A 15,000-nucleotide genomic window follows, 5' to 3' on the forward strand; every position below is an offset into this window, starting at 1 on the left:
TTCCACATGCTTCAGCGCTCAGCGCAACACAAAGATGTTGCCTATAATACAACATTAAAGTAAAATGATTGCAACAAAGTAAAAAGATTAGACAGACACATAGCTCAAATAACTTGACTAATTTATTAAGCTTGTGGCACAAGTGTGGCATACAATATGAAGCGAAAGGCACAACTTTAACAAATAACAGCAACAAAACATGCTGCTAAATGAACAAAACGTTGTTTGATTGCATTGATACATCCATCAGCTCCAAAAAAATACAGCTTTGACTCTCCAATGCAGATCACTTAAATAGGAAGTTGGCGCGGTGGTTCTTTGCTTGAGCAAACCTCTCGATGACTTTGCTGTTAAAATCCACCAGTCCATGAACAAACGGGTTTTCAATGGAAAGCATTGCGTTCAGTCTCTGCTGTCCCATCGTGTTTCTTGGGAATGTCTCGATCCTTTTGTGTGGCCCCACACGTTTAATTTCTAATTTATCTTCCAACGACAATGTACTAACTCCCTCAACAACTAGTCTACATTATTCATTGTAGGCTGAATTAAAACACTTCCAAAATACTCGAAAACTAGGGATAGCTAACTAGCAGTAACGTTACTGGTCTGTCTGATTTTGATCTGTATTTTTCTTTTTTTCTTAGTCACGGGGTACAGGTCTTGCGGTTTTCGCATTATTCCAGTCTAGTTGCCAGGCAGATTTCGTGGGGCACATCTGAAAGTGCCCCACCGCTCAATGTTAACTTTGGCCTGTGTGGTTCACGCTCATTGATGTTTCCATGGTAACGGTGGGGCAGCGTGGGCCGTTGCCCCACCGGAAAGGGAGGGACAGCGGAGAGCAGCATTTCACAGAGCAAGCACACAGACAGAAAAACACACGAATCAAATTACTCCAAAACAAGACTATAATGCTTGTGAGTCAAGTTTATTCACACACATATTCACGCTACTTTGCATAAAAAAAAATATGTATATATTTTGCGGCGAAGTACGAATGTATTGAGCTTTCTGCACAACAGCGTCATCTGGATCTGGTGGGGCAGTGCCCCACCTGCCCCTAATGTAGAAACGCCACTGCATGGTGGCAATTCTTTTGAAATATAGTTTGAAAATACATGTTTGTCAACACAGACTAGTGTCATCACTGATCTGATACGTATATCATATCACAAACTAATAATGACTCTACGTCTTCTTCTCCTTCTTCTTTTGCTTCTTCTTTCGGTCTTTCTCTCTTACTAGGGTGATAAGGGTGACAAGGGAGAAGGCAGTGCAGCAGGAACCGGAATCAAAGGAGAACCAGGAATCCCAGGCCTTTCTGGTCTAGCAGGACCCAAGGTACTGTGCTCCAGATGAACCCAACAGTACATTAGACATACATACAGTCAGAGGGACCATCCACAGTACATTAGACATACATACAATCAGAGGGACCATCCACAGAAACAGCCTGGGCACAGGAAACGCAACTGCAACACATCCATACGACTTCATTCCATCTGTGCAGACAGACAGCATAGGAATCACATGGCCAGTGTCATTTTAGATATACTGTCAGGTAGAGTCAAGGGTGCTGACTACAGCTGTGTAACATGCTGTCAGTGTAAGTAACCATCCTGCTTCTTTTACAGGGTGATAAAGGTGACCAGGGAATCAAGGTCAGATGTTTACTGTTTTCATTCAAATTAGAAATATATAATAATAAATAATATATCTATCATGTGAATAATAATCTACCTATCTACGAATGATAGCGTATGCTGTTTTGCTCACATCTCTGCATGTTTGAATGAGATATAAGATCTATGAGTGTTAACCACATCCCTGTATGTATGAATGAGACATAAATATGTGTTCCCTCGAGAGACTGTGTGTTTATTGTTCCCACCCCTGAACCTCTTTTCTGCATGTTTCATGTAGGGTGACATAGGAACGGAAGGGCCCGCTGGACCAAGGGTGAGGCATTTTAGAATGGCAAATCCTTGCACAATTGCACTTTGCAAATGCACACGTCTTAATAAGGACTTAACAAGATGGTGTATCAGTAAATACAGTATATTTGCCACTAGTTTGAGTATCAATAAACCTCACTGAAAAATACAAGGATTTCTTAGCTAAAACTTATAATAGTGAACCTGACCAAACTATTAACATCAGTATTTATAGTAAGTAATATTGGGTGTTATGTTATTTTTATGTAGATGTCTACACTATTAAAGTAACCACCGTGTGTATTGAATGTGATTTAAGTTCCACTGAACCTTTTAATGACAAAAGATTTACTGAGATGTTAGAGAGCATCTTTTCTTCATCTGAACATCTGATGTTCTGTGCGGGTTCTAGGGTCCACAGGGTCCAGCAGGAGAACCGGGCAAAGCAGAAATCAACAACAATGAAAATGTGAGTGTGAGGCTATATAGGGTGTGTGTGTGTGTGTGTGTGTGTGTGTGTGTGTGTGTGTGTGTGTGAGGATGTGTGCTGGATGTGATGGTCAGTATGCACGTGACAAGCCTGGGTCCAACTAGTTAACCTCTACTACTCATTTGCATTGCATTTATAGGTATTCATTAAGATGACACTTTAAGTGACTTAGTGTGCAAATATACATTATCATTATTACTCATTATTTATCATTGCTTAGATGATCTTCCTTGTTTTTCACCCCTTGGACTGAGTGATCTTCTGTATCTTTGTATATTTTGTGGCTAATCCATTACTAATTGTGTTCCTTGCTGATTTGTAAAGCAGTTTGAGATGCACTGAAAAGTGCTGTACAGATAAAGTGCATTAATATTATTATTATTATTATTAACAATAATAATAATAATAATAATAATATTTAAAAATAAATTGTATTATCATCACTATTATTATTGTTGTTGTTGTTGTTGTTATTGTTATTATTATTATTATTATTATTAATATTGGTATGAGTGCTCCCTGGGTATTAAACCCTTTACTTTGGCGCCTTGCACTTCTAATTGAGCTACAGGAGTGAATCTATGACTGGGCTGTATAATAACGTAATGTTTTTTTTTTCTCCATGTTTCAGGATATCCGTAATGTTCCACTCATGGTACGTGTTAATGTGTCAATTGTGTCAAATAATGTGACAATTTAAGCTTATTTCCTTAGTTCAGGTCATTCATGGTCTAGAGAAGGATTGGGTTTCACCTTTACACTTTCCCTTACTAGAAATCACACCACTATTTCTGTATCATAGAAAACATAAATTCTTTGTATGTTACGTGTGTGAGTGTATATATGTGTAAGTGGTCCTGTGTGTGTTCCTGTGTGTTTTTGTAAGTTTGAAGCCTCATCTCTGTGTCCACTCTCTCGCTGCAGGGTCCCCCTGGCTTACCTGGCCCTCCAGGGTCTCCTGGTATTTCTGGCATGAAGGTACACCACCACCACCCCCACTACCCCCCACCCCGCCTGTCACACACCTCACCTTCATTATCCATTTGTTTGAATGCTTAAGGTAATATGGGGCTTTCTCATTCTATCTGTAATCCGTTTTGTTTAGGGGGATATTGGATTACCAGGACCTCCAGGACATGACGGGGAAAAGGTAAATTGTTGTAAATTGTTGAGTTAAGCTAAGAAGGCATTGATAGGACTGAGATCTTTAGTCTTATCTTTAACCTCTTTGGCTGCATTTTAAACACAATGCCTTGACAACATGTTATCATTTTATCTTGTGGGAGGGTTTTCATATTCACATCTTTAGCACTTACAGAATGTTTTAGTTAAAGATATGTTCTTTTGAAACAACAAATGTTTGTTTGTTTGTTTTCGTGTGGCAGGGTCCCAGAGGGAAGCCTGGAGAGCAGGGTTTTGGGGGCCCCACAGGCCCAGAGGGGCCCCGTGGAGAAGGGGGGGTGATGGGATACCCCGGGCCAAAGGGAGACAAGGGGGACATGGGTCCGTCAGGGTCACCTGTGAGTACCTGTAGACAAAACCCTACCAAAGCAATATGCCTGAAACACTAATGATACTGTGCTCTGTCTTTATCTGCTGATTTCTTGGCTCAAATGTTGTCATTTATATTTTTATATGATGAAATGTACAATTCTCAAATTGGATTTTATGAGGTTCTTCAATGTTAGCAAACTGAACTGAACAAATTAACTTTGTTGTTGTTTAGTAGACTACATGTAACCCTTATTCTCTCTTTTATTGATACTAAGTGAGAAGACTTTTCTTCTTCCATATCTGAATATGATTAGCATGTAACTTTAACAGCTAATATTACTATCAAGTGTGAAAGTCGCATTGTAAGATTTAGTGTCAGGGTGGGCAGCATTGCGTTCATCTCTGTTTTGACTCAAAAAGTCCAAAGACACTTAACCCTTGTCCACTCACCTTCTGCAATTGACCCTGAATTGAATTGAACCAAATTGAATTGAACTGAATTGAACTGAATATTAAACTGACCAGCGATTGAACCTGACTAAGTGATTTGATGTCCTGTAATTTGATTTTGTCGGCGTCTCCTAACCTGTGTCAATATCCCCGCCCTTCCTTTCCCGTTCTGTAGGGATTAGACGGCCCTACGGGTGAAAAGGGGGTAACGGGACCCTCAGGTCCCATTGGACTGCCAGGCTCAATGGTACGCAATGGTGCCCCTTCAAGCGGGCACGGCCCCCTGTTGTCGGTCTGTCTGTGGGGTAGCACTTAGGGGGCAGAGTATCTCCCTAGTGGGTGGTTTGCTCTGCTGGTGAATGTGGTTTGAGTTGTAGGAGTAGAGCTGTGGAACAGTGTTTGCAGTGGCTCATGGGTGGATGTCATTTGGGTTCCGGAGGTTATGTGTTCTAAAAGTTGTTCTCTTCGTTCGTTCGTACACAGGGCCCGAAAGGAGAGTCAGGAGAGAAGGGAGGGGCATCTGACATGGTAAACAATCCTTCCTCCATCCCTTTAGGTTTCCACACCACTGCTTCATGCAGATACAAATGATTGCTGAGTTAACACCTTAGTTCTGTGTCGTTCCTACTTTAAAGCAGAATTCATTGTGCTACACTCCTGGTGAATAAGGTTAAATGGACTATACACAAAATCATTTGGTGTCACTTTGTACACATACACTGACTAATTACTTCCTGTTTCCTTGATTTAGGTCTATGGGCCCCCAGGACCTCCAGGGCCTCAAGGGCCAGTTGGCGGCTTGGTGAGTATAACCCACACTTCCTTCTTGACACATCTCATGCATCATGGGTAATGTAGTTTACAGTAGCTACAGCTGTCTAACAGCTCTCTTAAAGTTTTGGTGGTGAAGGTTTGGTTAGTATGAAGCATATTCTCAACAGAGGATCCAGGTCCTTATTCCTTATATATACTCACTGACCTCACTGATTTCCTTTCCAGGGGCCTCAAGGAAACTCAGGGCCAAAGGTGAGTGTCTCACTACTGTCAGCTCTGCATCACCATGACGCTGCTAGTGGAACCAGTGTCATTATTTGTACCTGTATGGGAGACATATAATTGTATTGTAAGACTGTAACAGACCTTTCAGGCAATGGGTTATGGCTGATGGTGGGTTGTAGTGGAAAAGGGTAATGGGCCTTTCAGAATCAGAATCAGAATCAGAATCAGAATCAGAATAGTATTTATTGCCAAGTAGGTTTACACCTACCTGGAATTTGTTCTGATGTATAGGTGCATACAGTAAACATAAAAACATACAAACACAGTAAGTACTACACATAACATAAAACATAAAAACACAGTAAGTACTACACAAACACAATAAGTACTACAATACAAAAAGCAGGGCAGGAGTGCAAAAGTGGATGTGCAATGTGCAGTGTGCAATGTAGTGCAGACTGCACTACTATGGGTTATAGCTGACAATGTGTTTAAGAGTATGTGTCTGTGTGTGTCTGTGTCTGTCTGTGTGTGTGTGTGTGTGTGTGTGTGTGTGTGTGTGTGTGTGTGTGTGTGTGTGTGTGTGTGTGTGTGTGTGTGTGTGTGTGTGTGTGTGTGTGTGTGTGTGTGTGTGTGTGTGTGTGTGACTGTCCCAGGGGGAGCCGGGCATTGGGATGCGTGGGGAGAAGGGAGCCAGTGGCCAGAAGGGAGACAAAGGGGACAGGGGTCATTTGGGACTTCCTGTGAGTACAAGTACACCATTGACACACACAAACAAACACACCCACACACATACACACACACACACACATACGCAGTTACACATAAACACACACGTAAGCACACACACCACACAACACCATCAAAACCTAAAACAATCCAGTTTAAACCACCAACTGACTACTGAAATATTTCCAACAGATCTCTGTGCTGCTAGCTCCCTCTGTGTTTTTGTATGTTAACACAACAGCGTCTCATATTTGCTTCACCCAGACAATGAGAACTCAAGAGGTGGTTGTGTCTTTGAATGTTAACTGAATGCATCCTTTAATGGAGGCTTCAACCCCTAATAAAGAACAGTCCCACTCGAACTGATGTTTCTTCTCACAATAACAAATGACTGCCATCTTATTGATATCAGACGTTTGTTAAAGATGATAGATGAAGATCTGATCTGATGAGTCAAAAAAGTGTCTGTAAATATTTCCACATGTAGCTCTTTGGGTGGAGAAAGCAGGCTTGTAAAGTGCTACACTTGAGATTTTTGTGATCTAACATACTGTACTAAGGGGCTACATGTTTGCCTTCGAGATGTACAGTAATGAAATATAACGACATTATTACTCTAATGTATTCATTATTAATTCAAATAATTTTGTTTATCACATATCTTTGGGGTGTCTTTCCTAACTTGCGATTTTACCTCTTTTTTTACTTCTGGTGTCATCAGTCACTGGTTCCTTTCTAGCTGGGAGTCCATCGTCGATGGCACAGTAACTCCTTTTGGACCGTTGAGAATCAAGTGTTAGTCTTTTTGGGAACTCGGCCGAAATTCCACACATTTATCAGACCTCATCTCTCGCTAGTGTTATTATGTGAATAATGTTGTTGATGTTGCGATCAGGACCAGAAATCGATCTACCATCTGCCGAGCTGAGAAGAGGCTGGCGTTTAAAAGGAGTTACTGTTGTTTTGTGTTCACCATATCACCCTCCAATATCCCATCATCCCTTTCATTCACCCCCTCCCCCCTCCATCACCCTTTCCACCAGCACCCAGCAGGAGGATGTGTTGTTGTTTATGTGCGTGTCACACCAGTCACTGCTTCACTCACTCCCCTCCTCTCCCCTCCTCTCCTTTCACACCTCCATCACTCCTCTCTCTTTCTCCTCCTTCTCTCCTCTCCTCTCTCCTCTCCACCTGGTTCTGGTAACTCTTCACGTGCTATCCAGGGGGCTCACGGGTTAGATGGCAAGCCTGGTCCAGTGGTGAGTGGCTCAGATTCCGTACCCCTCATCCCCCCCTCTCCTCTCCGCCCATCTCTCTCTCACTTTCTCTCTCTGTCCCCATCCCTGCCTCCCTCCTCACGGCTTGCCTGCTTTCGTCTGGTCTGCTCTGCTCTGCTCCCCTCTGCTGCCCATTTGCTGCTTTGTCTGCTTGTCTGTGTTCTATCTGCTTGTCTGTGTTCTGTCTGCTATGTCAGTGTTCTGTCTGCTTGTCTGTGTTTTGTCTGCTATGTCTGTGTTCTGTCTGCCTGTCCATTGTCTGTGTGGATGTCTGGTGTTGGGAGAGGCTTACTTTAGATGGACTGCCAGGCTGGCACTGTAGAGGCGTCTGGTCAGAGGGGTTCAGTGTGACTTTGGCCTGACCTTGCCTCCCTGAAAGGTCTGATTTGGTCAAGCCCACCCCCTGTGCACACCACCCCCTAGAGGTCTCTAAATAGATCAGCTTTGGTTTATTTTTCAAGCTGTCAGCAGATGTGAGATGGATGGAGAAGAAGTTTATTTCTCTGTCTCCCCTTGCTTTTCTTGTCCTCTCTCTCTCTCTCTCTCTCTCTCTCTCTCTCTCTCTTTCTCTCTCTCTCTCTCTCTTTCTCTCTCTCTGTTCTCAAAAATAGAGCAGTGACACCTAAATGTATTTAAGGCTGCTACCCCAGTGCAGGTCCAGTTCAGCAATCTAAACAAGCCTCTCCCATGAACCCATGACCCAACAGAGTACAGCTCAGAATTCTAGAACTCTCACCCTGTGATGTCAAATCAGAAGAGCATGCTGGGATGCGGCTGCATGTTACCGCGGTAACAGTATGGCCGACTCGGGCTGCATAAGAGTCAAAATGATGGCTGAGGCGCAAGGTTGCACCCAAACTCAGAAGTCCTTTTCTCGGCTCCTGCTGATTCCTGTCCAATGAGGAGGGAGCAACTTGTGGAATTTATTTAACTGCTCCATTTTCATTTATTTTCATTATGAATATGTTTTACCAACAAGCTTTCAAAAGGAATAGATTTTCTTTTATTGAGAGATCCAAACTTTCCTCCCATCTGTGCCCAGACAGCATTTAAATGTCAGTGACATTTCAAAGAGTTATATTACTGAGCGAAAGCTGAATCCAAGTTGGTGTACCTTAAGAAAGCTTGTTGATGCAGTGGTGTTCCACACTGAGTTATGTCTCTCCCTGATACCTCGGCCTTCTGGGGAGTCTGTCGTCCATCTGTAGAAACATGAACTGACCTCTCACTCTCTATCTTTGCCCTTCTTCCCTAAGGGTCTGATTGGGCCAGGAGGTGTTCCTGGACCAGCAGGACCAAAGGGTGAAATGGTAAGAGTGACTCCGCGTCAGCCTTTTAGGAGATGACTGTAAGGCGTTGAGCCGAAATCCTATTCATTAACATTTCACCAGTCCATTAGTACACTGAAACTGCATTAGTGCAATACCTTTGAATACAGGTGTCTTCATGCCTTTCAACCAAAGACCAGAAACCCAGAAAACAGTTGTTTTGGGTGCTCTGTCTTTGGAAGGCTTGTCGTATAAAATCAAAGATGCTCAAATTAATTGCTTAGTTGCTTAGTTAATTCGTGATTCATGTATGTGCACTACCAGTATGGTGTGTCAGTATGAACACATGTCCCTCTCTGATTTCTCTGTGCCCAGGGGTATAAAGGAGACACAGGAGTTGCTGGACCAATCGGGCCTCAAGGCATCCCTGTGAGTCACACATTACTGTATATAATGTTTCTGATATTCAGATCTGACATTAAACCTATTATACACTTACTTCCTGTTGGGGCCTAGGCAAACATGGCTGCCATGTCATGGTGCAAGAGTTCTGTGGTTCAGCTGGTGCACCATGGTTGTGTGCCTGACCATGGATGTGATCAGTTGTGAGAATTCAGACAGTAGATACAGATGCCAAATTATGTGCACGGTAGATTAAATAGAATAATACAGTGGAGTTGTGGTAAATGTCCTGTGGTGTTTAGTCTTTGCACACTGTATTGTATGCTGAGACATCCTGATAACAGGATTGATGTTTTAGGATGACAGTGCCTAACATTGCCAGGGTTTCTACTATTTTATCTTAAAGGGTTTAGTTGGACCACCAGGACTGAAAGGCACACGGGTAAGGCTAACTAGCTTTTACCTTGACGGCATAAAGCTCCTCTAGGGTACACTGTTATTGCTCTGACTAGGCAGCTGTAGCATGTTAGCTGCAAATGTAAATGAAAGAAATACACTTACATTTTCACCCATGATTCTGTTCTGATGACAGTTTCATGTTTACTACACTATGTCATCCCTTGGCCTTAAATGATTGCGGTCAGGGTCTGTGCAGGACTTGGGTGAATTCAAATGTATTCTGGGGTAGCTTTGTGAGTGTCAATGGTGAATTGATAAGCTGTCTTTACTTCAAATGCATAAGCACAACCTCAGACTGAATGCCCTCCTTGTCAGCAAGTGTGCTGGGTGTCGCAGTGACGCTTTCCATTTCTGCTGTGCTTCTCCTCTGCCTCTTTCCTACTGTGGTTTTGCGATGGCTGTTTTAAACCGAATGAAACAAATTTGAGGAATTAGAATACGTAATTAATTACGCGTGTCTCAGAGGATGATCAAACACGCTCGAGTGGCCCCGTCCTGTTTGATTAGTGGCTCTCGGCGGGCAAGCAGCAAGCTGGATCAGCGCCACGTCTTTGCTTTGAAGCCCAGTCGAAAAGTCCTCCGCGAGGCACTCGAGTGCCGTCAGGCCCCACGCACGATTATCTTAAGTTAAGCCCGCCGCTTGCCATGCTAATGTCCCCTCTGTGGTTCCGAGTGGCTGCAGCAGGAAGCCACTGACTGCTACACGTGTTGCAGTTTTATCTGCAAAAAGGATTTCAGGCTTCACTAGCTCCCCTGCGGACGCCCAGAAAATGCCAAAAGGGAGAAATATGTCAGTAATACTTTTCTAAACTAGAAGATGTTTTGGACTATTGTGCAGTTCTGTCTAGATGTTATATTACAGTATTCCACCACTGTTGAGTCAATGCTTTTCGATTTAGCTGCAGAAGGAAACACTCATGTTCTGTTTCAGAAAGGAACCGGGTCCTGATGATGCTAGGATCGGGTAGTGACAGTCTAGGATCGGGTAGTGACAGTCACTATCGGAACAGCTTTTGCTCGTTGGCGACAGCTGAAAGACACATTTGGATACAAGTTCGATTCAGAGCTAGCCATCTTTTCTTGACTGTGTTAGCAAAGTTGTTGACTCGCTAGTTTGTCATAAACGAGGAAAGCAAATTTCAACATGTTTCGCCGCTAGGGGGAGCTACAAGCCAAAAACGACTTATTGCTGCTTTAAGAAAGATATGATTTCCTCTACAGTGCATGCGATTAGCATAAAGGTTAAGATAGCCATTGCTAAACCACAAATGTATCTATCTGCTTTCTTCACTATAATGTGATTTTTCTACTTCTGATTTCTCTTCTATCTTTCTCCTCTTTTAGCCTTCCCATTAACCCTTAATGCACTTATTTGACTGGTCTGTGTGGAAGACTCCTACCTTGAATGTACAGACATGTCATTGGTCCCTCAGCATCCTCAACTGGCCATTCATACAGAGTAACTATTACCTCTCAAGAAAATAGTCTGAGAATGACTCTTCTAAAAAAAAACATACTGTTGCTAAACTGTGGTAACAGAAAATGACATGACCTCAAAGAGAATCAACACAAATTTTTAATTTCTATTTCTTAGTAGAGGGCTCATGTGCCACATAAGAGGCTTGTAAGATAAGAGTGCTAATTGAACAGATCCACAGTAAAACAATTAGGCAGTCTACCCACGTGGTCATTGATAAATTGCCCCATATTTGTGGGTGATAGAGGCTGACTGAATTCTCCTGTCAGCTCCAGAGTCTCTCAGTGGGACCGGTTGGTGATGCTGAGTGGGGCATCAGGACACGGTGCTGTTTTTACTCTTGTCCTCCTCCTGTTCTCCTTTTCTCCCTCTCTTTCTGTCTCTCTTTCTTTTTCTTTTTTCTCCACAGGTCTTCCTATCCCCTTTTCCTCCCCTGCACCCTGCTCTATTTCCGGGGACTCGTTTGCCCGGGTCGCCCTCTCTGTCCCTCTCCCACCCCCCGGCCTCCTGACTCTCCTGCACTCTAATGTCATAGCCCGGGTTAATACACCTCCTCCTCTCCTCCTTTCCCCCACTCCTCCTCTTCTCCTACACCTCACCACTGACTCCCTCTCCTTTCCCCCCTGCCAGTCTGGCTGTAATATTCTATACTCAGGCCTGTGTGCCACAGCCTCACTGTGCCACCATACCAAGCTGGCATTGCAAAGTGGTTAAAACAGTGGCACTGGTAATGAATCTTGTTTTGGGTGGTGATTCATATATGTGTGCATCACATGTGCTACTAGGTGCAGAGAAATGTATATGAAATAACTGAAGAAAATAATTTCATGCAATTTAAATATTTTATTCATGCCTATACTTGTTAACTTGTTGTACTCGTTATAACAGTTTTGTTGTTTAATAGACACACCTTGTATTGTCAAAGAATACGTGGCTTATTTTAAAGTGTAACTCCTCCCTAAAATGTTTTTTTTTATTATTATTATCGTAAACTGAATGATATGACTGAACTGTGTCCAATGAGCGGACCCACCTCCCCCAACCCCCACCCGTGCATGTGAGGTTGTTTTCACACTTGCCCTTTTAGTCTGGTTAAATCGGACTCTGGTTAATTTCCCCCCTTGGTGCGATTAGTTTGGGCTGCTGTGAACACAGTAATCACACTCAGGTGCAGATCAAAGCAACCGCACCAAGACCCTTAAGAGGAGGTGGTCTCGGTCCGGTGTCAAACAAACTTTGGAGCAGTATGTTTGTGATGGGACCGCAATCTCGATCCGACCCAACTGCCAAGTTGACGTTAGCATGCGGTTGTACATGCTCAATATTAGCTCCCTTGTTCTGCTCAGTCGTCTGAAGGCAGCACCTCTTTGCAAAGTTTGAAGCAGTATAGTATTTTCAACACATTTTCTCAAAGTGTGTTCGGCATTCTGCTGGTATAGTCTTGCCTGGTATAATGCCTGGATGATTACCATGGTATTGAGCAAATGTCAACTCTGCCATTGCTCCATGTTAAATTGCATAGCAACGTTTCTCAAGAAATATGCCCTAGTCCAGAACACTGCACCTTCTTCCTGTATTTACTCTCCTGCTCCCGCCCCAGACACATTTGACCAATAAGCAAAGTGAACGTACTCACGTGGTTTGCAGTGATGCATTTTGGTTCACTTGGATTTTTATCTGTGTAAAAAAGAAGCTGAACCAAGTGGAAAATGCTCCCAAGTTAAACTCATCAACTGATTCGGACCAGAGCAAGCAAACTATAGGTGTGAAAATGCCCCGCGTCTCATTTTCATTAGCTAATTGCGACCCCTCAACCCTTTTTTAGCACCCAATTATGCAGTGGGTGGAGTTAGGCTCCGAGTTGGTGAAGTTACACTTTAAACTATGCTTCAGTGTGTGTCTATGCTGTGTTGTTTAGAGTATGTGAAGCTTTCTGACAGTGTAAAGCATATACTGTCGGTCATACTGTATAAAATATATAGATAGAGTGTGTGTGTGTCTCTGACTTCTGGGAGAACACACATGGCTGCGTTACACACCACTTCATAAAGGGTAAACATGTTTTCTCTGATACTATAAGGCAGAAAGATAAAAGTGAATGAATGACTGACAGTTATGAAATCAATACAACAAGATCGTACCTTGTAACTCCTGTGTTCCCTTTACCTGTTCCACTGACAACAATGGAGGACCTTATTCTTGCCTAGTGCTACTGTTCTACACCACTGGAAGAGAAACTTTTGTAAACACTTTTGTGTTTTTAAACTCTCAGTATTTTTTGACATTGTGAAATTGTCACACAGAGGCCTGGGTTTACTTTACTCTAATTCAGAGGAAACCTTAAAGGGTCGCCTCAAAGCCTTTGACTTGGTGAGCGGACTGGAAGGATGTTTATCTCACATCTTTTCACTTTAATTAAACTAGCAAATAAAGTGCAATAATAATATCTGCTCTGTCCATTTTAAAACTGCAGACATAAACTCAAAGTAAGTTAAAAGTTAGATGTGCTTATTCTGTATGTCACAGCCAAGGAATTAGAGACGTATCTGCATGCATCAATTTTGCTTCATTATAATAAAATAAAGTTATATAAATAAGGGCCGTTTGCTTATTCAGATTGCTTTTTTAATGTAGGCAACAATATCACTCGTTTTTTCTATTTGTATACTCTAATATCTTGATAATGCATTTTTAGGTATTGTACTGGCAATGATTCCTTCCTGCAGTAACATTTTTGAAACTTTTGTTAAATATCAAAATAAATGGTTTTCTAGGCCACCTGCCTTAGACTCACTGCTGAGAAAGAGGAGCTTCACCTTGACTTGTTAAATGTGAAATGTATGCAGGAATTGCCATCTTAGTAAAGAGGATAGCTTCAGCTGAAACAGTAAGCAATAACAGAGGTTTCTGCAAATATAGAAAAACATTATAGTTTATGACAAGAACAGTTTATACTGTGTATATAAATTAATGACAGATAACTTAAACTATAAATGTAAAAGCAATCCGCACACCAATGGCATTGTTTGAATCCCTCTTCCCTAACCCCTCCCACTTATCCTCCCCACCAATCAGTTCTTTTCCACAATGTTGGTGACTTTATTCAATAAAAAATAATTTAAAAAAAACATCTTTTATACTCTAGCCCTTTTATGACATCCACAGTTGTCTCAAATAAATGTCCTTTTAATAATTCTATGCTGTATTTCATAGCTCAGTGTGTGTGTTGAGCCATCAGGAGGTCTAAAGCTTGTGTGTTTTTAATACGCTGTCGTTTGCAGGGGGAGAGGGGCAAGAGAGGCAACAGGGGGTCCAAAGGGGATAAGGGAGACCAAGGAGCCCCTGGATTAGATGCCCCGTGTCCGTTGGTATGTCTTGCGTTCAACGCGGCGCCGCGAGGCCAGAGGAAGGCCAGTCTGCAAGAGCTGGCAGCAGCTGGGCTGATCCGTGCTGTCCTTCCTCTGGCCTCTGGCCTGTGCTTTGTCACTCAACCTAACAGGCCTCTCTGGGATGTTCTGGTCAAAGAGTCTGATCTCCATTAGAGGATGAAAAAAAGTAGTTGTGGAAATCACGAGTCACAAGCTGATTTTTAATTAAGCTTTATAATTGATTTGGTCTGTCATTTGATGATTGGCTGCTGTTGTCAGAGACCAGAGACCAGAACTCCCGGAGGGCATTTTTTTTCACAGGAAGTGGACTGACAGGGGCAAGAAAAATGCTGGCTCCAGAAATGCCAACCGGTTGGCTCTGTCACAATCTTTGACCTTTGACCTTAATTTCAACCAACTTGACCCTTGACCCTGTCAGTCTGTGCCCCGGTGGCCCCGCATGTTGCTCTGGGCCAGTCGCCGTGGGCCTGCAGACAGGCTGCCATTGGCCCTCCTGGCCAGCAGGTGGCAGTGTGGCAGCGCTGAGGACGGTTGCTGATGTAAATGATTGATCTCATGAACAGGGTTTCCGAGGCTTTAAAGGGGAAAAAGGTGAACCAGGCTTGCCAGGCCTGGATGGGCTGGATGCCCCCTGT

General features: G+C 42.9%; 1 protein-coding gene across 1 annotated transcript in view; it reads left to right on the forward strand.

Annotated features, from left to right (window-relative positions):
* The window catches only part of col13a1 (collagen, type XIII, alpha 1), a 116,722-nt gene that overhangs the window by 91,539 nt on the left and 10,183 nt on the right, over window positions 1-15,000 (forward strand). Inside the window, exons 21-36 of the mRNA XM_031579553.2 lie at window positions 1,252-1,338; window positions 1,632-1,658; window positions 1,921-1,956; window positions 2,344-2,400; window positions 3,053-3,076; window positions 3,346-3,399; window positions 3,527-3,571; window positions 3,807-3,941; window positions 4,849-4,893; window positions 5,117-5,167; window positions 5,365-5,391; window positions 6,021-6,107; window positions 8,627-8,680; window positions 9,014-9,067; window positions 9,447-9,482; window positions 14,258-14,344. Of these exons, the coding sequence (XP_031435413.1) occupies window positions 1,252-1,338; window positions 1,632-1,658; window positions 1,921-1,956; window positions 2,344-2,400; window positions 3,053-3,076; window positions 3,346-3,399; window positions 3,527-3,571; window positions 3,807-3,941; window positions 4,849-4,893; window positions 5,117-5,167; window positions 5,365-5,391; window positions 6,021-6,107; window positions 8,627-8,680; window positions 9,014-9,067; window positions 9,447-9,482; window positions 14,258-14,344 (906 nt within the window). The remainder of the gene's footprint in view (window positions 1-1,251; window positions 1,339-1,631; window positions 1,659-1,920; window positions 1,957-2,343; window positions 2,401-3,052; window positions 3,077-3,345; window positions 3,400-3,526; window positions 3,572-3,806; window positions 3,942-4,848; window positions 4,894-5,116; window positions 5,168-5,364; window positions 5,392-6,020; window positions 6,108-8,626; window positions 8,681-9,013; window positions 9,068-9,446; window positions 9,483-14,257; window positions 14,345-15,000) is intronic.

The sequence above is a fragment of the Clupea harengus genome, chromosome 13 (assembly GCF_900700415.2).
Source record: "Clupea harengus chromosome 13, Ch_v2.0.2, whole genome shotgun sequence".
Lineage (NCBI taxonomy): Eukaryota > Metazoa > Chordata > Actinopteri > Clupeiformes > Clupeidae > Clupea > Clupea harengus.